Raw genomic sequence first — 25,461 nt, forward strand, 5'->3', positions numbered from 1 at the left:
TTTTTGCCTGTCTGTCTGGTTTGCATGAGTATGTCTGGGTGCACATAGTTTCCCATTTTGTGTACAAAGGCTGATGACTTGCTGAGTAAGGGTTTTGAAGGGCAGGAAAATTAAGCTGCAGTGTCCAAATAGTGTCACAGACTCTTGTTGGTAATGTAATCCTGAGCAGATAGTTTTCATCTTGGATACACAATATGATCATTTTATTTATTCTTCAAAACTAGGAAAAGCGTATCCTTTTCTTTATATCAGCCTCCCCATGTAGCTTAAACATAAATGGTTGACCTCGTTCTGCATTCAGAAAAATAATAAATAAAAACTGTTTTAAAAATAAATAAAAACAGCACACATTTTCAACAAAGAATTGGACAGCCAAGCCAAACGTCTAAGTCCTCTCCATGCAACAGATTGGATGCTGTAACTGCAGGCCACATGCTTTATTGCTGAAGGGAAAAGCCAGGCAGCAAACTGGTAATCAAAGACCCAACAGCAAATCTCCCCTGTGGCAAACATTCATGTATTCACATACATTAATGCAGCAGTGTAGCCACCCATTGCTCTGACTGTATCTAGCACACAGCAAGACTGATCATTTCAATAATTTTTTTTAACTGTTTTCTTGAAGAGATAGAAGCTCAGGAATAAGATCCATTTTCAGCTATATTATGTGATCCGTCCATCCATAGAACCATCCTTCATTTTTCAGTGGAGTTCCTGTTGAACCCTCTTCAACATGACAGTCAGAGTTGCCAGATTGGAGGGCTTCAGAGCTTGGTGCAGTGCCATTGGAGCCAGGTGGTGGGAATCTGTTAGAGATTAAACTGTTTGGTGACCAGCTACCCGGCTCACACTGGACCCAACAGCCATGGCACCCTTGGCTGACTGACCCGTGTTGCAGGTGTCATGGATACGGGTGGTAGGTCAAAGCTTATCCTAGCTGGACATATCTCCTTCTTAACATCTATCTGTGGAGGGCTGTTCAAGATGGAGGTTGAGTCAAACAAAGGTTCAATTAATTGCTTCAATGCCACATCACAACAATTTTCCCAGACTACAGTCTTAGTGCAATCTTACTTCTGGACAGAGAGATATTGGAAAATGTGGAATAATCCTGGATTACATTCAGTTAGATGATTTGGACTGTCAATGGCAAAAAAAATGTTCATTTCTAGAATTTAACATGTTTGGCAATGAAAGTATGGTTGAAAGGGATACTGGGAAGTATGCTATAATAAAGTGCAGAGGTATATGACAAAATAAATGTTAACCTCATCATTACCTCACGCTTCTCCTAAAGTTTTTTACAGACACAGCAGAGGGTTATCTTATTTTATCACAGAGACTGGAAAAGTAAAAGAGGCTTATCCTGACTAATCTGAAGTTCAAAATTGCAGTTCACACAGGGTTACGCTCCAGACTATTTCTTGTCAAGATGAGGTAATCTTATGAACTAATCACAACACCTAGACTCCAGGAGCTGAGTGCAGCAGCTGGGCGTTTAATACGTTTCTTCCTAATCTCTTACTCTATGTCCAATTTAGCTACAAAACCATTTCTAGACATGAGTACACCAAGCCTAACTGCTAAACAGCTGTAGCTGTGCCCAGTCTTATCATGTGTGTCCATGTTAACTTTTGCAGTGCGGTAAGTGTTGCAAAGTATTTCATCCATCCAGTCCAACTAAAACGACATCATAATTGTATGGATAGAAAAATAAGGAACCTCATGGAGTTGTATGCAGGACATATAAACATTCCCCCTGCAAAACTAAACAACACCAACTCTCGTGTTAGAAGGTGGACGAGGTTCCACTTTGTAAAAGCCAATGAAATGCTTCTTATGGCCCTGCATGCTGTGTTCTGATGAACACAGTGTTTTGAAACCCCCCTCGAGTCCACCCTGATCTGCTGTCTTAAATTTCAAAGTCACCCTACAAGGTTTATTTACTAAATACTGTAGTATTTTGCTGTCTGAAACATGCCATAGTTGAGTGTAAAGCCATTCTGTAGATTTTTTATGTTTAAGTTTTGTGAGTGTTATGTTTTCTGTTCATACTATCTCGGATACTCGTCAGACTTTCTAAACTGATGCCTGCTCTATTCCAGGTGTAAAAGTTACACCGGGTAAAACACAAACAGGGTTTAAGTTCATCTGGTGCACAGGATATATATTGAAGTTGGTGATAGTTTTCAGCTCAAGTTACACCCAAGTATACAGTACCAAGCTGGGGCACTCAAGTCAAGGATCACACTAAGTAGTTAGCTAAAGCTTCATAGTGGTATTAGTCTTTTTCTATTCTAAATCCGAAGAAAGCAAAAATGTATATATATTGTCTTCTGTTCCTTTAATGCTGGCATTTGTTCAGTGCTGTACAAAACCTAACTGAAAAAAATACATTTTCTTAGTGGTTTGTTTTATAGCTTTCAACCAAAGTGTATTGCAGAAGTGTAACTTCTTAAAAGATTAGCATGTAGACTCAGTAGCCAAAGTTGCAACATTTTGAAACCTGAAAAAACCTGATTGGAAATCTCATGTTGTAGGCTGCAGAACTGTCCATGTAATTTTAAGAAATATTGAGCTGATAATTATTATTATCTGTAATTGATGCAATCACACATTTTTTACGAATGTGATTTTAATAGGACAAGAAGTAAGGCAATCAATACGGCCCATTTAGAGCCTTTTATTAAATCAAAGCAGAGATAAACAGAATAGTCAAGTGGATATGCTAACACTCAGAGAGTGTGAAACCATTTCAAGCTTTTGCTAATATAGTCTCTTGGGCACAAAGGTCTGTTGAGAAAACTAGAAATCTAAAGGAGCAAAAAAGAATACGGAAGCAGCTTTTCTTTGTAGCTAATATTTTTTTTATTTCAAGGACCCTCCAATGAACCAGCACTCTGTCTCTCTGTCTTCTCTCTCTTTGTTTCTGCCTCTTGTGTTAAGTACCAAATCTATGCAAGTCACAGGGGAGCTGTAGACCTTTATATTCTCTGGTCTGACTATGTTAAAGGTCAGATATGAGAGGATACCATACACTGGTCTCAGATGTCGAATCCACCTGCCCCAAACAGTCTGTATTAAAGGGGAAGGAAAACGATGGCTGCCAGGAAATCACTTGTCCTCTAGCCCGTTAGTAACAGTCTGTATCTGTCAAGAACTGTGTGTGTGTGTGCATGTGTGTGATAGGACAGAGAAAGAGCAGGTGTATGTATGTGTGTTTATATCGTCACTAACGCCCCCTTCCACCACTGATCCTCTTTTCCCTGCTGCTGCTTCTGCTGTGTGTTGCACATCTATTTGCCTGATTTGTTAAAAGTGTGTGTGTGTTTATGTTTGTGTAGGTGTGTCCAAGGGCCAGGTGTATATCTGAGTCACTTGCTCAGTGTGAGATCTCAGTGTCGACAGGGCTTATGTTTATTTTGGCAATATGCTGTCAGGGGTGTTGGGACACTGGCAGTGTGTGTGTGTGTGTGTGTGTGTGTGTGTGTGTGTGTGTGTGTGTGTGTGTGTGTGTGTGTGTGTGTGTGTGTGTGTGTGTGTGTGTGTTCCTGAACTGCAGTCAAGCCCAAAAGACAGCAGTCTGCAATCAGGCATAATCAGGTAGTGTGAATCAATGATTCCAAATGCAATGTACAGCATGTGTTTGTGTGCGATGGTGCATCATGGGAGTTCATGTTATGACAGTTTAACAGCTAGTGTTAACAGGGGATAACCAAAACTGAGATTGAGACATGTGTTGTGAATACATGCCGTTGTTGAAAAGGTTGAACCCTTGTACATAACACCCACCAACAAACCCATCATCTCTATAAACTCTTTTTTTTTTGTGTGTGTGTGTGCTGAATAGCAGTCTGCTCTTGTAATTCTCATATCTCTGCAACCACTTAATTGTCTTCCCTCTGGTGTTTTTATCTATGAGATAGCACCCTACAGCTAACTACAGCTGCTACATTGTAAAAGCAGTGCGGGGAGGGGCATCATTTATTCCCACCGCAGGGGATTCCCTTACCTCTCTGGTGTCTAATGTGTGTCCTTTGGCACAAACACATTGCACAGAACCCATACGGTGTATTGAAAGAAAAAAACGCATTCCATTTAACCCTTAAATGTTCCTCCTTTTTAAAATGGGAACTGCCCACTGGTCAATTTCATAGGCACTGTCCAGACCTCCACTCAACACTGAAGAGGCGTATCAGCCCAACAATGTCCAGAGCCTTCAGCATCCTGGGGCGAATCTAACCAAGCCCAAAAGGCAATCTTCTTCAGCCTGGTGTACAACAGCGGCTTCTGAGGTTGCCTACACGACATGCATCGATGGTTTTCTGGTCACAACTTCTAGCAATAATTTCTACAATGGAGGCTTTGAACATAGACCACCCCGACACCATGTCCCCAACCTCCCCCAGGATGAAAGACAAATTCTACCAGATGTGGGTATTGAAGACCTCATGGACAGGGGGGCTCTGCCAGACATTCCCAGTTCACCCGCACTACACGCCTAGGTTAACCAGGTCTGTCCGACAGTCATACCTGCCATCTGATTCAACTTACCACCAGATGGTGATTAGATGACAGACAGCCGCCAATTTAATGAAACAACTACAAAGTCGATCATCAATCTTTCGCAGAGGGTGTTTTGGTACCAAGTACACGTATGAACATCTCTGTGCTTGAAAAAGGTGTTTGTTATGTCCTATTCATAACTAGCACAGAAGTCCAATCACCAAGCATCTCTCAGGTTCAGATCAGCCATGCCGTTCCGCCCAATCACCCTCTCGAGGTGTCTCCATCATTGCCCAAATGAGCACTGAAGTCCCACAGTAGAAATTTTGAGATTCACTGAACTAAACCTCAGGTTGTATCCAGCAATGTTGGCCCTTAAAGTTTTGTGGTAACTGACATCGCTGAATATGATTATTTTTCTATTTCAAGTGTTTCCACTCTTTCTGCCTAATCCCTATTCCTGTAACATACATCTGCATGCGCCAGATCATTTTCAAAGATTTTCAACCTGGCTCAAATAACGCTCCAGAGTAAGAAACAGCTTGTATGATTGACTAAAATGAACTGTTTGAAGTCCGCCTCAAAATGTCTTGCTCTTTGACTCTAAGGCTTACAGCTGTGTGAGTCTTTGATGCAAAACAACTGTGACCTGCAACAAAAGCAGAGCAAAAACTAGTTGCTTCAAATACCACACATATCACACAATACGATGTTCAACTGGTGTTCTGTAAAATGTATATCAGTCTTTAGAGGAGTCATCCGAAGGCAGGAGACGCAATGCTTTAATTCAGAGTATCAGTACATGCAAATTTGATTAAGAGGATGTGAAACAAATATTTGTCTAAGGAGGAGTTGTGTGTGTCAGGCTCAGATATGAATAACATGAATACATTATGGATTGTTGGGATTAACACATTTGAATATCCTGCAATGTGTTCCTCCAATTTGCAGATATAGTGGCATGAGCTCATTGTCACCTACAAGAGTCGTCACACTGGTTTGTGCTTATGTGTTCACTGACCGAAGACTATCGCAGATCACAGAGAGAGAGAGAGAGAGAGAGTGAGAGAGCAGAAAGTTTATGTAATTACCATTTAGTAGCTAGTTTTATTCATATAGTTTGTGTAGAAGTGTGTTGATGTGTGCCAGTATGGCACACGTCAAACATCTGCACCCTGAAGAAGAGAGGCTGTCAGGAGAAAACAGGAAGAGGAGGAGGAGGAGAGTAGAGCAGGTAGAGAGAGAAAAACATATAGGGTAAGAAATCCCAGGTGAGAAAGCAGCCTGTTCATTAGCAGCATGAGAATGTGTGTGTGTGTGTGTGTGTGTGTGTGTGTGTGTGTGTGCCGTTTGTGTGTAAACCGAGCAGCAGGATGCTAACTGGGACACATTTCCCAGACTGAAGCAAGCCAGATTTTTTAACACAATTTTCTTCTTATCTGGGTGTTTTTCTCATCACTTTTTTACCCCTGCATGAACTGTTCCGTGTGATGCATTCCTCAGCATATCAGCATGCAGATCTACCTCGCTGCTACTGAAGTGCTGCGTTGCTTTAAAGTGAACACACAGCTTATGTGCTTTGAGTTACTACACTACATCACTGGCCTGTCAATTAGACCGTTTCCGGGATGTCATGAAATAAAGTACAGACTGAAAGAGACTAAGTCAAGTATAACTTGGCAGCCATTTTCCCTTTTTTTTCTCCACTTCTAATCCCCCTTCTCCCACCCACCAATCCTCAAAATGTCGACCTCTTTACTTTCGCACTGAATATTACATGTCTTCTCCACAGTACTTTGTATTGGCTGAATCATTTTTTCTCCCTTTGTTTTCAGTTTTTCTAAGCAAGCAATTGTTTTATCCTTCCCGAGGCTGGATTCCTCGGCTGGTTCAGAGCAGAAAAAAACGTATTCATAAAACGAACATACTCACCTCATATTTTCCCAAATAGCATGCATGTTCTACGCTTCTTGTGTTTCAGCAACGTGTTAAAAGTTCAAGATAAAATCATCAGGCTAAAGGAAATCATAAGCAGCGAAACACAGGGATGATTGTGTGACTGTGAGTGTGCGTCTGTGCATCCCTGATACAGCGAGGGAGGGATGTGTTCCATTTCAGGAGACCAGTTTTGCACGATCCCAACTCTGATAACAATTGCGAGAAACCGCACTCACAAGGAGCCACCCTGGAATACAAACTAGATACACATAAACACACACTGACTCTTTCTTGTCTTTCTCTCCAATACACTCGTGCATACAAACTCAGACACACACTCATAGGCATATACACACACGTGGCAGAAAGGTGAATCCACCTTTATTCTGCCTCTGCATTCTGCCTTGGCAATGCAAATGTGTTCCTGTTTTCATGTCACACATCGTGTAAACACAGGTACTCGTTTTCAAGTTTGTGTGTGTTTGTGTATTTATGTCTTGTAGGCACATACGTGCAAAAGTTCATGCAGAATAAATGATACACTCAACTTACAGTGACACTGCAGGAAGAAGTTTCCCTGTAGAGTGAGACTGTAGAAAACAAATCACTATGTCAGCTTATATCTGCTCCTGATCCACTTAGGCAGTGATCGGAGTTTAAAGTGGCTTTAATTGATGTTTTAGTTTAACAAAGTATCAATGACGGCGTGAATACATTGTCAATAATTGCACTCTTAACAATGAACTGGAGCATTACAATGAGTTCAAACACATTTTTTGTATCTGTCTGATCTTTGCCCTGTGCTATTTTTGTTGGTTGTCGTCCTCTAATACTCATTTTTTCCACTTGATGATAAAAGGTGACTCCACTTGACTCAGTATGAACTTCTCTTTTATATTTTTATTTGGAAAAAGCATGATAGATTGTACCTGGTTCCTGCTCACATTTTTGGGATCATATTTCCAAGTGAGCTGATGTAAGAGGGGAAGTTCAAAACCCCCCACTGGGCCGTGAGAACTGTCACTTTTGCCCTTTGACACTATTTGTAGTGGAAATTACGTTATAGTCTGCACATTTGTAACTTTATGATATGTGAGTTCCCATATCAGAGTACATAAGACACCCCTAAAAGAAACACAGATGTACCCCTTCTAGGTACCAGGTCTGTCTTCTGCCAATGTGGACAAACATATGTAAACATCACACTGTGCCTACCTGACTGCCAGAATGTGTTTATGTATATGGTTAGATATAAAACATCTGGATCGACACATAGGAAGCAGCAGACTTCTGATTCATAAGAAAGATCTCTGTTCCTATTTAGCTGAGTAGCTTTGCTGTAACTTTGTCTGTTGAACAAAATTTGAATCATAACCTGTTTGATTAACTTGAATTGTAATAAATGACTTATCTTTTATCTTTGCAAAGTGTGGAAGATCAGAAATAATCATATGTAAGACACATTTTCATGTGACACTAATTTAAATTAGCCAACATCATTGGGTAAATGAGAATGACTACAAACCAACAGCAACATCTGGAATTTGGTCTGGTAGCTGGAGAGTTGCCAGATCACTTCCTGAGCACTGCCGAGGTGCCCTTGAGCAAGGCAACCAAACCCCCAACTGCTCTGGCGCTCTTTCATATGCAGCCCTCTCACTCTGACATCTCTCCATTAGTGTATGTCCATAGGATCCTGTTTGTGCATGTGTGTGTAGTTCAGCCTGTGTGTGAAGCATGTCTCAATAACAGAGTGTAAAAAATCATTTCCCCTTGTGGGATTGATAAAGGATATCTTCTCTTCTCTTTTCTTCTTCTCAAGACAGGCAGCAGCATAGTAAATATAGTATCCAACATGAACTGAGGAGAGCTTTTGAGACCAACAAGTTAGCAGGAAGGGAGTAAAGGGGGTTCATTAGGTTGTCACAAACATGACTCTAATGAATGAGAACTTAAAAGGGTGACAATCTGGCGTAGTTTGTCCACAGCTTGCACCCAAGAACAATCGGATAGTGCTTGTTTGATGAGGACCTTTAATCCATGGATTAAAGCTTTACATCATTCTGACTTGAGTTAGAATAGGAGTTAATAGGACCGGTTTCAAGAGCCTCTTGTAAGACTGTTATCTTCTTTGTCCTTCTCCATGAGCAAGACAGAAACAAAAAGAGACATCGTTTCACCCAGCAGAAGAGCAAACACTGTTTGTCCGTCTGTCTGCCTCTCATTCTTGCCAGCCCAGCTGCTGACCTGGCTGCCTGAGTGGCTGCAGCTCTCCATTATCATGTCTGATGGAGGTGATGTGCACACAAGTCAATAGCTCATCCTGAAACGTTGGCAAATGTGATGGGAGTTACTGTGTGTGTGAGACTGTGTGTGTGTGTGTGATAATGTGTGCCAAAACTCCACATCTGCCAGACTGTCTGGACGTGTAAAGAGGGTCCTGCTGAGAAGAATCTGCTATGACAGGATGTACTTTGTATGTTTAGATGCTAACATGCCTGTTCCCATATGACTCTATGCAGACACACACACACACAGTTTTTCTAATTGCATGTGCTTATTCATTTTTAGAAGGTGGTAAATGATTCCTGAGAAAATTTTGTTTTTTTGCATGCCTCTGTGTAGATTTGCACGTGAGTATAACCAAGCCCATCTGTTGTTGTGTGTGCTGATATGGCAACTGCATCTGCGGGGAGCTGACTTGCACATTAGGAAGAACACACACACACCTAGAGGAACACATTCTGGATATAGCTAACAGCTCATTTGACACTGTAATTACAGCCAGTGATCATGGATCTATTCATCATCCCGCTTCCTCAGGGCGTCAACTGACCTCCAACAATATCACCGAGAGACAGAGATGGAGGGATGGAAGAGACGGAGGGAGGACGGGGGGAAAGGGGAAAGGGCACATGGAGAAATAATAGGTTGCAAGCAAATATGGGATAAAGTGAATGAGGAGTGATATAGAGATTGGCAGGGTACATGTTTATGGGCCTGGGGATGTGTTCGTCTCAGATTGATTCATTCATGAGTCCATCCACGAGCATGTGTGTGTGTGTTTGTGTGTGTGTGATTTGTCCAGGCAGTTCACCTTCCACCACAGTATCCAGGTCTGACCTTACCTGCTGCTTCACTGTTGTATCATTAGGATGAGTTATACACCATTATTGCTCTGCTGCTATCTGTGGCTGCAGGTTGCAAATACAACACACACACATACACACACATAAAATCAAAGTACACACAGACACACACAAAATCATTGTAACCTGTATGAAAACAGCATGCATAAGTGATGTGCAGCAGGCTGTGAGGTGAAATAGGAAAGCAGAGAATGATGTGGTGAGGAGGGAAGAGGACAAGGAAAGAGTTGAAGATTGTCTAATGCATGCAGCGTTGAGCTTAAATCTTTTTTAAGCTCAAGTTGCTTTTTGTTATCATGCAGGGTAGAAAACATCATTTAAACTTCATTATATCTTAATTATGAGCAACAACAATGCAGCTATTTATTTCTGCAACTAAACAATAATACCAGAATACTTTGAGACAGTATGAAGGGTTAACAATCAAACAGAGCTGCTTTAACCATTCCACTCTTATTGTCTTCTGCAATCAAATTTAACTCCTATTGTCATACCAATACGCTAAGGACTACGTTACTATAGGAACAGTGACTTCATGCGTACAGTATTGTTGTGCAAATAAATATTGACAGCCAATTCTTTGAAGTATTCCCAGCTTATTATGTGTCTGACAGTTTACAGAGTGTTGTTTATCTGTGCAGCTCCAGTAGCACACTCGCACAGGACAATGCACTTTTGATAAAGGCTTGGCCTAATTTATGGAAACCAAAATGCAAAATGTGTTGTTTTACTCCAAACAGCAAACCATAATTTGAGTGTACTGAAACATCATCTATGCAGCGTTCCAATTTATTTAACATTCTAGCTAAAATCACTAATCTCACATTTAACCAGGCTGTTCAAAGCTGCTCTTTACCTTAGAAGATACTTCCTCTCTGGTGCATATTTTTAGGGACTGTTGGCAAAAAAAAAATTCGGTTGAGGATGTGTATGTGGATTTGTGTGTGTGTGTGTGTGTGTGCATGTGTGTGTCGGCAAAAGCCTGTTACACATGGGCCCACTGGGACCACCCAAGCAGATGCTACATTTACAAAATTATGCATTTAGGGCAGAGAAATAGGTCTGAAGCAGGGAGTTTATGAGAGTTACAGAATGAGACCAAAGAGGACTGAAGCCATCAGTGAGACGTCCTGGTGTCATCTCTGCGATGTGTTTCTATAACAGACTCTGCCCTGTATTAACATTCCATGCACTTGTGCTTTATAGGATGGTTTCACACTAGGGACCCGGGGGCCCGGATCCGAGTATGCTTGACTCCAAAGTTCGTTTGATCAGTGTGAACACAAACGTGCCGTTATCGTACCGTACTCGGTTACTGTGCGCTAGTCCTCTTGAATTCATGTTTCCTCGATTGCGGTCTGCAAGAGATGTAACGTAATTGTGCTCAAACAAGGAAACGAACTGCAATATGATGGTCTAAACAGCTCCTTTTGCTAAAACAAAAATGCAATATCCGCACAGCACTGGCCCGTTCGTCCTCTGAGCTGCATGGTGCATGTGGACGTAGGAAGAGGGTCGCTGTTGGCGATATAACAAAAACATCCTCAGTTAGCAGGATGGACTCAATCGACTAGTGGTTGCCATGGTTGCCTCTTTTCTTCATGATTCTTGGCAGATTTGCAAACCAGCTATGTTTAACGGCCACATGCTGTATAGGACTGTGTACATACACAAGTGCACTTGAACACGGAAAGCTGTTACTACTGTAATTTGAACACAGACCAGCGGGGGAGAGGGGAGGGGGTCATGCTTGAGGCACAGTGCAAAAAAACAATAATGCCTAATGAGAAAACGCCCTTAACCATCTCTACGCCTCGTTCAGTAATCATTAAAGATTCTGAGAGTAGCACTAATCATTCAATTCTGCCTGTCATCTACCTATCACAGATCATCATCTTCTCTTTCTCTCTTCCCCTGACCTCACCTTCTCCTTAAAATGGAAAAGAAATAAAAATCAAAAGACTTTTGAACTAGGAACTTCGACCAGCAGCCCTGGAAGTTCTTCACCCATTAGTCCAGTTCTGGGTGAGATTTTGTTTGTCTGTTTGCTACATTCTAGAGGCTTCCAAAACGCAGCAGCTCCTCTTTTTCCCCAACATGCCTTTTTACGAAAAAATGTTCACTGTGCTTTTAAGACTGTGTGTGTGTGTGTGTGTGTGTGTGTGTGTGTGTGTGTGTTTTCCTCAGTGGCAGGTGTTGGTTTCAGCAGAGTGTCTGGGAGTGTCGTCCTGTGGGGACAACCTCTTAAAGCGAATGTGTGTGTGTCTGTGTGTGTGTGTGTGTGTGTGTGTGTGTGTGTGTGTGTGTGTGTGTGCGAGCGTGTGTGTTTGTGTTGACGTGTGTGTGCGTGTGTTTGTGTGTGTGCATTGGTGTGTGTGTGAGTGTCCTTAAAAGCCATTTCAGTTCACAATCTCCAGTGAGTAACATGAGAGGTATAGCAGACTCTTTTGTTTTAACATTTTCTAAGTTCATCCGAAAACATTAATGCAGACTGGAATGTCTTTTTGATTGCAACACAATGTCAAACCTTATCTGTAGAACACCAGACAAGCATGTTCAAAACACCGCTGTCCCCAATATAAATAGCGGCAATAGGAAAACAATATCAACGTTTTTCAGACTGTGTTGGACTTTCTATCATAAAGGCTGTCACATTTACTGAAGTACAAAACAATAGAAGCTAAACACGTGTAACAGTTCAGTAGCTTTTTTATTAAACTTTTAATCTACTGTTTGGTTTTCATGTTATGATTTTATCGGTGGCTTTGACTGCCTTTAATACGCTTTTTAAAAAGGCATTTAAGTTAAATCCCAGATGAGCAGATGATGATGATTGAGTCAGTGCAGCTTACAGTAGAGTCCATTTGTTTATTTCACTGCAAAGTTTTGTTGTTAATGATTTGGTCATGGATGTATAAAACCCTTCTAGTCACAATAGAGCCCTTGCTTTAGATGATTCTTAGCTATTTCCTGTACGTTCTGATGTACTATAACCTACTCCAGTACCACAGTTGCTCATCCCTTTTGGCTTTGGCAAAACAATTATTGCTGACATAAATCCATACGGATTGTGCCTCAAACACACCATTTAAAATTGTGGATAAGAACCATGGACAGTAAATACTAAAGTACGAAGCCTGAGTGACATCAGCCATCTGTTACTGCAGGGGGCTCTACAGGCTCATCAGCAGCTACCAGCCGCCATGCTTGAAATGCTGTCTCTGCTTAACTTTCAGTCAACCTAACCACAGGCTGAAGGCTGGAGCTGAGGCGGGTTTTAAGCCTCCTGGCGAACTGTTACATCGCACCCACCTGTCAATCATGTCAGCTACTCGCTTAACTATGGAAAACCTGTATCGTTTATAAAATCAAACGATAAAACCCGCTTGATAAAACCGTTTAAAAACAGAGAGATTTTCTTTGCTCTGAAGGACTTTATATGTTCGGTAAAATGGTCTTATACTCCAGCTTTAAATTAAACAGAGAAAAATGAAATCCTTATATATGAGAAGCTACAAAAAGAGAATGCACACATACTGTACATACTAGCAATGTAACACAAAACATTACTGATAAAGAAAAACATAGAAAGTGGTAGTCAAGTGCAGGAGAGATAGTGCTGTCCCTCTGAAAAACACAGTGTTATAAAAAATAAGTAAGGAGTCACAAGAGAGAGGGAGAGGGTGCTATTACTGTTGGTCACTTTAAGCTGTCTGTCATGATATGAGGAAGGTGGTAGACGGTAGTTTTCTGAGAGCCTCTGACCGAAGAGGTTTCTTATAGTCCAATTGAGACTCCTACTGAATCACCTCATTCCTGAATACTTGTTCAATTCAAATCAATTCTTTGGTGTAAAACTGATTCCATTTTAACTGTTGTTCTTGCTGCTACAGAACAACTTCTATATTTGTCAACAAAGGCTTATTGCACTGGACGGATTTCCACTTCGCTCATCTAGCACTTAAATAATCCCAGCCAAGAGGCTACAAGAGTCAATAGGCCTGGATTGAAATTGAATTAAAGAAGCCATTTCTTCCCCCTGGATTATTTTCTCCTCTGCGTTCCCCCATGCCTGACGCTATCCTCTCTCAGGGAGCGCACAATGGAGGGCATTTACATTTTGCTTTAATATATTTCCTATACTCCAAAGCTCCCTGCTTTGCATTTGTTTATTTAGTTCAAAGTGTTTTTTCTCTTATTGCCCAAGAACCTTGCTCGAAATTGAAGTGTAGTCAAAATGTGATGGATAAATATGAAAGGCTTGGGCCATGTATTCTATGGAGAGAGGGACTTTGATGTTATTTTTGCAGTGTTAAGCCAGCTTATGGTGTAGACCTCGCCTTTAGGTGAGGGCCGTTTTCTCTTTTATTGTCTGAAGCTGTTGGACTTGTGGGCGATAGAAAAGGCTCAGACAACATAACTGCATTTACCACCTGGATGTGCACTGTCAGCAGACAGACTCTGCAGTCGTGTGTTGTTTCTGTATTTGTATTTGTGTGTGTGTATGTGTGTGTGTGTGTGTGTGTGTGTGTGTGTGTCTTTGTTTGTGTGACCTGGGGATGTTTTAGGGAGGGGGGCTGTGTGTCGTGTGTTGACGATGGATTAGTAGTGACATCAGGATCGTACCTTGCGGTCCACTGAGTTCTCCAGGTTAGCACAGCAAACGCAGGCAGAGACAGAGCAAAAAAAAAAAAAAAAAACATGAGGGGGCGGGGGCACACACGTGTTGGAGCAGTGGCAGGCAAAAGCTTGATTTGAAAGATGTGAATGTCAGGTCTGTGATGTGCACTCTGCTCGAGTCGTAGAATACAGTTAACTAGTCAACGAGTGATAAGAGGCTGCAGAATGGAGTGGGAGAGAGCCAAATGCCTGCCTGCCACTCCTCATTTTCTCTCCTTTTTCTTTCAACCTCCCTTCCAATTTCCCCTGACCCACCCCCCCCACACACACACACACACACACACACACACACACACACACACACACGCACAAAGCTTGATAAATTGGAGGCTTAATTTAGAGCCACAGGCTTTCTCCACAGGTCACATGGAGTGAATTTATCCTCAAAAGCCAAACTTTGGATATCATTAATCTAACACACATGAAACACACACTCATGGACACACATACACATTTTCACATGCTCCTTGCAGGATCAGGGAGGCCTAATCAAGCTGAAATCTCCCAAGGTTGCAATTAGGTTCAGAGAGGCTCAGTCGTAACTCTGGCTACAAAACAAACCATTAAGACTCAAGAATACACAGATTTCCTCTGACAAATCTAACTATTACTGTGTTCCACCCATTCACATTCGTCTGCTGCTGTGTGCTCACTCAGCCACTCAGGACATTACGCTTATTAATACCACTGCAGAAATTACACACAGGTCACATACACTATAGCTGCTTTGCATGGCTTATTTTCTTTCATACGGCAATACCGTCTGAATGGTTCAAGTTAAAAACTAGGAACATACTACTGTGTGTGATATCTGATGCAATTAACACACTATATCAATGTTATTTTCAATACCTTGTTGATCTGGATAACTCATGTTAAGTGTTAATGTCTATCTTAAGCCACTGTGTGTACCTGTGTAACTGTGTGTTTTAACCTTTTAGAAAAACGTTTTCCCTGATACATATTAGGACTTTTAATTTGAAATAAGATCAGATAGAGCTTCATCAATCCCAAAGGACATTTTAGTGCCAGGTTACTCCACCTTTAATGGTCAAAATAAGAGAAACCCAAATCAGCATCCATAATACATGAAACACTATAAACGCTAAGTGTGTAATAAAGTGTTCAAAGGGTGAGAGTAACGTTCAAAGAAGCCAGGCCTGCAACAGAATAAACACAAGTATGCTAAGTTAAGCCACAGAGCTAAGTAAATAGTAATGGCATTACTGGCAGGAGTATTGGCACAAGACAACCCCAAATGTATATAGAAATCAGTCTAAGGGCAAAAGAAAGCATATCAAAAAGAGGATTAGTAATAAAATATTACCAATAAAAAAAGCCTTCTTATTAATTAGAGGACAAAAGACACCAAACCCTGTCTCCATTTCAAGCCTGTCTCAAACAAAAGCCTCTTACCCTTTGCCTTGGACATCAATAATGGCTCGAATGAATAATATAAAGAAATACTCAACCCTAAGTACTTGTTATTATCCAGTATCTGAGTCTTGTGCATTCTTTATATTAGTGGAGAAATTATATTTACATGGACTTGACAAATCTGGTTATACATGTCTGTCTATCCTTGTTTCTAATTATCTGTTTCTAGTTGTGTCTTAATTAAGTTGTGTACCAACACAGAACCTTTAAAAAAAAACTGTATAAGTTGTTTACATGTCACAGGATTCCTTTTTCTATCAGAAAACTTCTGGTGGCATTTACATGTTTTCAACCAGGGTAAGAGCTTTTATAGATTTCTGAAACTAGGTGATGATGTTAATGTGCAACACAACACCCTGATCATAACCTAAAAACTAGTGTGTGTAAATACACTTGGTGTTTTATATATTTGATGATGAACTTAAGTATTGGACATTGACCTGAGTTAAATGCTATCTATGCCAACCAATGTATGTGTGGTAAGTTCACCCACAACCTCAGATTTCATAGTTGTGGGTCGGCTAAAAGTCACAGGATTATCAAAAACATTGGATGCTACGTCTGGGGACCGTGAATGTCTGCAAAAAGACTTGGAACAAACATCCAACATAGCCTATATGTTTTGATCCAAACCAAAGTGGTGGGCCGCCTAACTGAGCAACTGGCAGTGCCATGCATAGATCTAAGCTCAAAACAAATGAGCATAAACCAAAAAACAAAGTCACAATCAAAAGTTTTTCTCCTTGGCTCAGGCTAGCCAGGATTTCATTCATTTTTTTCATCCTTAACATATTTGAAATATCAACTTCTCTTCAACAAGGAGAAAGAAATAGAGTGTAAGTTAGGAGAAGCACATTTTAGTACATCAAAAGGAACGCTTTAAGTCATTCTACATTCTTATTTCACAGCCAAAGTACTTAATATAACAACCAACCAGTGTCCCCCCCCAAATCATTCATAGACTCATGATAATGAACTAATAGTGTACCTCCAGGGCCTTCCCTCATTGTAGTACAGTTTGCTTTTGTTCTTCCCTTGCGTCTCTGACCTTGACTCAGTGTCCTTTTCTTTCGTCTTTATTGCCTGTTCAGATCAGATCAGAATATCAGTCAGTATTGTCAGTTTTCTTTTGACCTGTGACTGTGAATATCTCAGCAAGCTACTTTAAGAATACTGAGGACCTGAGCAGTGGTACAACTCCACACGTGCCTGAAAAAGTCATCTTTGGAAAATTCTCAGACTAGTCAATACCTATTTCTGCAATTCTTACACATGTACTGACAAAATGATACTAAACAATGTAGAAAACAGTACAGTGCTGGGGATATTTGGTTGGTTTAGTTGTTGTCCAGCTCATGTTCAAGCTGTTTTTTTTAATTAAAGGAAAACTAGACATGAAGTTATAGGGACTGAATGACTGGACAGTCAAATTACAACCTGCATCATTTTATCTGGTGTCACAGAGACTTCATAAAGAAATAATAAATAATACACATTGTAAATCTGCTAGTGTTGTATTATAAATTCAAATAGGTACAGTCGCAATGAAATAGCAGAGAGATTTAGGGTGGCTGTGGCTCAGTTGGTAAAGTCAGTTTTCTCTCAGCCGGAAGCTTGGGGGTTCAATCCCCAGCTCCTGCAGCAACATGTCTGATGTTTGCTTGGGCAAGACACTTAACTCCAAAGTGCTCCCGCTGCTTCGTCGGCAGCATAGGCATGTGTGTGAGTAGTCAGAATACTAGAAAAGCGCTATGCAAGTTGAAGTCCATTTACTATTTACAATAAATGAGGGTTTAAGGGCAATGCTGTCTGATATCTGTCTTCAATTGTAATGTTTTTTGTTGTTATATTTCTCTGACAGTTTTTTACAGAAGAAGATTTTTTTAAATGATTTAAAAATAAATCAACAATACTATTATAACAAGGGGTTAGGACAGTCAACTCTCTTCATAAAACAATGATTGCTAAAGCATTTAGAGTGGGCCAATCGAGCTCAACACGCTGATGTTTCCGCCGCGCTCTGTCAGGCTGTCTGATTGATAAGGGAAGACCCTGACAAGCTGGTACAGATACACAGCTCATTTTTACAACTCATTCAGGTCTGCTTACAGATAACAACGAGCAGTATTTATCTACCTTCTGTCTGTTTTTGCTTTCCAACACCAAACACTGAGTCTACTTTTGTAGTGGTTTTCAGACTGGTTGTTTATTTCATCAAAGTTCTGTTGACAGCTTTTCAACAGAATCAAACAGGTGAGTTGTCACCAATTTATCTTATGTGTGCCCAATTACATTAAACTCTCAAGTTTGTTCTATGGCACAGATTAAAATCATTTCTTAATATTTATTTAAATATACTATTTTTTTTCCCTTAGAAGGTGTTTTGTAAGGACACAATACTTCTTAAAAAGTTGCATTCCGGTTAATTGCTGCAGATACTGATAGTGAGAGTACAGGCATTTAACTCTCCAAATTGTGGATATCTCAGGGAATGGAAACTCTTAGAATATTAATGCATTTCCACTACATTTTCTCCCTGACCGTAGGGATCTCAATATGCCCATGAGAAGTCTGTCCGGCTTTAGCTATGATGGACACAAACACACGCCTACTCGCGTACACACACAACTGCAGACTGGAAATATATAGCGGGGAAGCTGATCAGCCGGTTGGAGAGGGAAGGACATTCCAATGGGACTAATTAAAGGGATGGAACAGACTGCAGAACCCATTGGAGACCACCACCCGTTCTTCAACTCCATCTCTCGCTATTTCTTTCCTTTCTGCTGCTCCGTGCTGAGTTAATAAAAAGCTACATCATGCAAGGTTAGAGGACACAATGTTGCTTTCCTTCCTGTAGTCATAATGGTGGGTATAATCAAAAGAGTGTAAGCTTTGCTATCTGACATTCACAATACCTAGAAGGGCAGTTTCCATCACATATGGATAGCAAAAGCATGCACACACATGTAAAGAAGTGTAAACACAAACAGTTGGCATACACAAAAAAAAAAACCTGAGCATTTTCAGAATTCTTTAAAAGAAAAAGTGGAGTTTGTGTTTGAGTGAGTTCACATGAGTCACTGAGTTTGATACTGATGGAGAGGCGAGCTGTTTAGAAGCTATTGATCAGAACCCTGTGTTCCTGTGCAATCAGACATGCACACACAACCACAAACACACTCAAATGCACACAGACACCCACACAGCTTCCTGCCCCGTCCTCCTTTCTCACATTCTCTCTCTCTCTCTCTTTCCCCGCTCCTTTCAAATCCATTTCTATATCACACACCCACTCGCTCTGCGGCAGACAGACCAAACAACGAGGAAAAATGAAGTGGCACTGCATCATCCCAAACACTGCTGTGTGTCTAAATGAGCCAGGGAGGAAGCGAACGAAGTCTCTGCTTTGTTTGCTAATTATTTGCTATGAGCAGAGCAAAGGAGCGGACACGAAGAAAAGGGGGCAAGTGGGCGGGAGGAATATGCAGGGGAAGAGGAGAGATGAATGCTAGAAAAGATGTAAAGCGACAATAACATATATGTATATACATATATATGTATATACATATATATGTATATACATATATATATATATATTTAATTCCATATATGTGTGTGTGTGTGTGTGTGTGTGTGTGTGTGTGTGTGTGATGCCCTCTAACCAGAGAAAGCCTTGGCTCAGCCTGTCTGGCTTTGCGGCTTCTCCCAGCTCTAGAAATGCCTGGCTGCATGGCCAGATGACTCACACAGCCAGCTAAGAAGTCAAGCCAGGGCTTAACACACACGCACTTCCTCATGGCAAAGCTCTTACACACATCCCCTCGCACGCACACAAACACACACACAGCTATATGCCCAAATGCATGTTCACAAATAACACACCAGCACACACTCAGTCAGACCCGATCAGGTGTGTGTATAATCTCATCGGCACTGAGCTAATCTGCACAGACTCTCAAGCAAACCTGGAAAGTTTGGTTTGTTTTACTTACATCATCAGATCGCTCCTCAAAAGTGTTGAACAACTTTTTCTTCAAAAGTCGTTGCTAGAAAAGTTCATCAGACCACATGAGAACTACTAGTATCCACACGCTGGTGAGTGGAATGCATAAACTGTATGAATATTGGATTTAGGCTATAGTCACCGATTGGTGTCTGGAATTATATGAAACCTCAACTTCAGCAGTTGGCCGCCCCCATGTTGGTTTTCTGGAGCCAGAAGTGATTCTTTTTGGAAGAGAGGGTGGTACAGGAAAAAAGATAAAGGGCTGAAAAACACCAACTTAACAAAGCTAAACCACAGGTAGCTAATTCAGTAGCACTTAGTATTTATGTGGCTCACAATTTGGGCGCAGAGTCCAGAGAAGGTGGATTATGTTGCTTGATTATACATACTAGGTAGGATTTGGGTGTAACATGAATCGAACAAATCAAAATGTCCGATCCCGTTACCTTTAAGAGCCAGCTACGCCTGTAGAGTGTGTTGCTAGTAACCAGAAAGTAACTAATTTCAAATACTCAAATTACTTTAATGAAGTCGTTTTTTTCGGTATGGGTATATTTTCAAGTCTGTACTTTTGTACTTAAGTACTCGTTACATGATGTCATCTGCTTTGTTACTTTTGATTAAAATTGAGTGCAGAGTCAAATTTGTATTGAAGGTGTGTACGATTTACAGGGATTTATTGGCAAAGATGGAATATAGTACTTTTGAGCATGTTTTTATTGAATTGAATTGAAAGATGCAGACACATGTTTGCAATCTTAAAGCTCACCGCTAGATGACACTAATTCCTACACACTGGTACTTAAATAATCAAACCATTCGTCTGCTTTTTTGTAGCTAATACGGCTATTTGATTGTAATTGGGCCAATGAACCACTTGGTTAGGTTTAGGATCAGACCACGTTTAGGGTGGCAATAACTTTGTTATGTAATGTACGTCATGTGATGTCACTGAAGCGACTCACAACATCGCATGTGTGTTACAACTGTGACTAACATTTTGGTTTCATTGTATGATGAAACCTCAGTCTTCTGGATTAAAGTCCATCCATCCACTTCCACTTCCACTTCCACTTCCTCCATCTGTGGACTTTCTCATTGTTTATACTACGTCAACAGCCTGGGGCATCTCATACCGCCACAATGACTTTACATTGAAGTCACTTGAAAAGGCCGGTGCGTCACTTTCAGACATGAGCGGGTAGCGTCCGTATGAGTCGCAGAAGGGTGATGACACATCGTTTCTATGTGATGAGAATGAGATGGGCTGTTTTTTTAGAGGTGACTGTGAACACTGAACATAAGAGTACAGGAGGTGGAAGAAATTTAGACGTGAATGTCTGCCATTTACACATGAAGGATTAACAGTTAAAAAGTGACTAACACTGAGAGGTTTTTGAGAGTTGGTACTTCTACTTAAATAGTTTGTTGTATCGGTACAGTGCTTGTACTTTAGTACAGACTTTCATCTCTGCTATTTACACAGTAGATTTCAGTTTTTATTCTGAGATAGACCGAACTACAGCTGGCTCATTTAATTTTATGTTTTCTATGTTTAGTCACATACAACTGGTTAATTATGTTGCCAGTCTGAGTGTTTTTTGAAAGGACCGTTCTTTGCCTCCTCCTGAAAAAATGAGTAATAGAGCCCCCCGAAAAGAGAGAGAGTACAAGTTAACGTCCTGTTTCACCAGTTTGGGTAAAAGCTCCCTCTGTCAAGATATTTAAAGAGAATCTACTCATGAATTTCCAGAGTGTGCAGTAGTTAAGAGATGTTTGATTTTTGAAGGAAATATCCAGCACCCGGCACCTCAGATACATCCACAACCTGTTTAATTTTGATGTTAACATGGCTTCTTTGTGCTAAAACAGCTTTTTCAGTGTTCCTCATGTTGTATCTTAGTCCCGTGAGTTTGGTTTTGCTTTGTTTGTCTCCTGCAGTCATTTATTCATGTATTTATTCATGTTACAAGCTGGAAAAAGGGGGAAAAAAGCTAGTTTGTCTGCTGTGGAAGTTTCCGTCCTGCTGAGTGCTCAGAATATAAAGTGCTTTAATCATATGCATCCCTGCTCACCACTTCAGTGTAAACACCTGCCTGCATTTGGACAGAGAGAAAGACACACACACAAACACACAACAAGAGATTTGTTCCTGTGTGTGTTTACTCACCGTTGCTGTCATCCCATCCAGATAATAAAATTAAAAAGAATTGATGTTATATAAAAAAAAAACTTTATTGCTAATAAAAACATGACCTGTGGTTGTTTTGATTTTTTGAGTAATTATTTGTTATTAACAATTCATTGTCATTATAATTACTATGGGTTATTGTCTTGGTCAGACCTGAGCAGCCTGTAAACACTTTGAACTGCTTCAGTTGGATTATTGTAACGGATGCCATCTATTTCTAATCAAGTTTCTAATCTCCCTTACTCTGAATGAGCTGAATAAGAGCAAAGCAGTGCTGGAGATAGGTGTAAATGTGTGTTCTACGCTTTTGTTTAAGCTTGTACATGTACAGTATATCAGTGCATGAGTGCTTTTAGAAGAATGTATGGCAATGATTGCAGGTCTCTTTAGCTCTGTAAGATAAGGCTAATATGCAATTACAGTTCATGCTAACATGGTAATTAAAGCAGGTATAATGTTCACTAATTCTCCATTTAGATTCAGCATGTATGAATGCTAAAATGTGCTTGTAAGTGCTGAGCACCAAGTACTGATGGGAATGCCATTTGTGTTTCAGGTATTTCAAAAAAGAAAATTTATCTGATGATGGTTACAATCTTTGCTGCAGCTGCTTTTACATGTCTGTAGGAAATCATGTGGCAATCAACTAAATCATTTTCAGAATTAGGACTGGGTATTGTCAAGAACCTCAAAATTCACTTTGACTTGATATTCTTTGGGTCACGATTAGATTCAATATAATTTAAATCAGATATTAATCAATATGCTTGGATATTGATTCAGTTATACAACGGAAATGACAGTATGGTGGAACTCACAGTGCCCCCAAAGGAATGGAGCTTCATTACAATTTAAATAATTGATTTCAGGATTTTTGATATTTTAGACTATTTATTTCATTATTAACCTAAGTGGTCAATCAACCAATTGAGACACCAACAATGAAGCTGTAGAACCAAATGACTTACATGATTAAAAGGTGAAGAAATATGAAAATACAAGCTACAGGAAAGAGCAGAACATATAACCAAACATTTGTTGTTACAAAAAAACAAGGGAGGTGACGAAAATGAGAAACATCTCCAAGCAAAAAAAAAGTATCTGACAATGATAAAATCACCTTTGGACAAAACGTGATGGTATGATAGGTGGTGATGGCTTGTAAATGTTAGGATCTGCCTTTGGCTTTCATGTCCCAAAGTTCCTGAACCAAATACCCTTCATGTGAATTTACATTTCTCATTTTTACATTCCTTTCTCCCTCTATCTCCCCTTCTGTTTAAAGATGTTTATTTTGTTACAACCACAATAACTAAAAAAATGGGATGTTGTATAAAATGTAAATAAAACAATGTTATGATTTACAAAACATTGAAACCCCGTATTTAATAGCACAAAGGCAACATGTCAGTGTTGAAACTGAAAAATGTCATTGTTTTTTTTGTTTTGTTTTTTAAATTATAAGCCCATTATGAAACTGATGTCGTGAACACGTTTTAAAAAGAGAGAAAGACGGTGGCAACAAAGGCTGGAAAAGTTGTGAAATTATTTTTAAAAACCCAGAATTGGAACATCTCAGAAATGAGTATTGTTAATGTCAACCTGTTTCACCACTCTGTGAAAGACTATGCTGGCAAACAATGCAAAATGCAAGAGATAATGTATAGTTAGTGGGCATGGGAACCTTCCAAGGCAAGGAACATTTCTGAAGGTGGCAATAACCACCACATATACAGGTTTTGGAGCGACATATGCTTCCAAATGGACAACTTATTTTTCAGGAAGGGCTTTGTGTATTTCAGCAAGACGATGCCAAACCACATTCTGGTCGTATAACAACAGCATGGCTCCGTAGTAAAAGTGTCTGGGTGATAAACTGGCCTTCCCGGAGTCCAAACCTGTCACCCATTGAAACTGTTTGGAGCATTAAGAAGCCTAAATGAGACATGGGAGACCTTGAACTGTTGAACAGCTCTAATCCTACATCAAGCAGGAATGGTAAAACATTCCATTTACAGAATTACAGAAACCGGTCTCCTCAGTTTCCAAAATGCTTAGAAAGTGTTGTCAAAAGATAAAATGATGTAACAGAGAGGTAAACATGATTCTGTCACAGCCTTTGGGAAACTTGTTGCTGGAACGGGCATATCATTATCATTTTCATTTCTGGCAAAACATGTGCAGTCGGGTGTGGGCGAGAATGTGATTTGTCTTCTTGTTCCAGACTAATAGTCTACAGCCTAGATTCTAGTGGATCTCTGGGGCCGTGTTACCTAAATGTGAAAAGGCTCACAATAATGCTAACATGCTAATGTAAAACAAATAAACTTAACACCCAAAGCCCCAAAAAATGGAAATGTATGGTTGTAAGGAAAATTCAGGGGATGACTTAAGTTATTAGAGAAGATTAGGTTCATTATCTTGGAGCCACAAAGGAGATATTGAGATTTTTCAGTGGATACGTAAAAAACTTTGATCTGCTGATGTTGCTAGAAATGACAAGAAATAACCAAAGTCATTTGAGTTTATCTTTTGAGCACGATGAATTCTCGTGAAAAAAGTATTATATCAATCCATCGGTAGTTTTTGAAGTATATCTGTCTAGAGAAACAGAAACACAGACATTTTCCTCCCAGAGCCCATCTGCTTGCAACATTTAAAGCATCATTAGTAACATGGTTGAATAACGTCATGCACCACACAGTATACTCTAATTATGTATTGTATTAATGTATTGTTTGTGTGTATTCTCTAATGGAGCTTGTGTATTTGTTGTCTCTTACAGAATGCGGGAACGGGGTCCTTGCATTTGTGGAGTAGGCGTGTGGAGTCTACTGCTGTCTCTCTGCCTGGCCTCCCTCACACACGCACACAGGAGCCACACAGGTAAGAATATATGTGTCCCTTTCTGTCATTTTGTGTGTGAGTGCACAGTATATATTCCTGTCACTGGGTCAGTGTCTGTGTACAGCATTTATGGTATTCGATTTATTGTGGATTACCACTGCTGGCAGCCTTTGCAGCCAATTTCTTTCCACATGTTGTAAAGTTGCAGTGAATAGGCCGTGTGCCACCCGAGGGAATCTAGAGGTCGGATTCACTACGAAATACGAGACCACAGAGACTGGATGCCAGGAAGAACAACCGAAAAAAAGGTTCTTTAATAAAAGAAAGGGGAATAGGAGTAATCCAACAAGAAAGGTCTTCTCAGTTTAGGGGCTTTCATGTCTTTGCAGTTCTATCAGAGTGGGGCAAATCTCCAAAATGCCTGCAGGTTACAGCGTAGACAGAGCGAAGTGAGCCTTGTGGATTAGAAATCTCTGGTTGTGTGGTCCTCCTCCCATGTGGGCCAAGTGGCTGAGTCACTAGCTCATGGGCCCAGGAGCCCAGGAGCCCAGGGGCCCTCTATCACTACTTCCTATTTCTTTTCTCAATGTGAAGGTTGGGTATCCTTGCCTCTGTGGATCACTGTGTGCGACCCTGAAAATTACCTTCCACTGGGAAAAGGGCTGTAAGAGAGCACCTGCTACCTGTATGTAAATAAGAGCTTT

At 40.4% G+C, this 25,461-nt stretch overlaps 1 protein-coding gene across 1 annotated transcript in view; it reads left to right on the plus strand.

Annotated features, from left to right (window-relative positions):
* LOC109984927 (chemokine-like protein TAFA-2) overlaps positions 1-25,461 on the plus strand; it is a 74,560-nt gene that overhangs the window by 17,151 nt on the left and 31,948 nt on the right. Inside the window, exon 2 of the mRNA XM_020635101.3 lies at positions 24,696-24,796. Within this exon, the coding sequence (XP_020490757.1) occupies positions 24,697-24,796 (100 nt within the window). The 5' untranslated portion in view covers position 24,696. The remainder of the gene's footprint in view (positions 1-24,695; positions 24,797-25,461) is intronic.

The sequence above is a fragment of the Labrus bergylta genome, chromosome 12 (genome assembly GCF_963930695.1).
Source record: "Labrus bergylta chromosome 12, fLabBer1.1, whole genome shotgun sequence".
Classification (NCBI taxonomy): domain Eukaryota; kingdom Metazoa; phylum Chordata; class Actinopteri; order Labriformes; family Labridae; genus Labrus; species Labrus bergylta.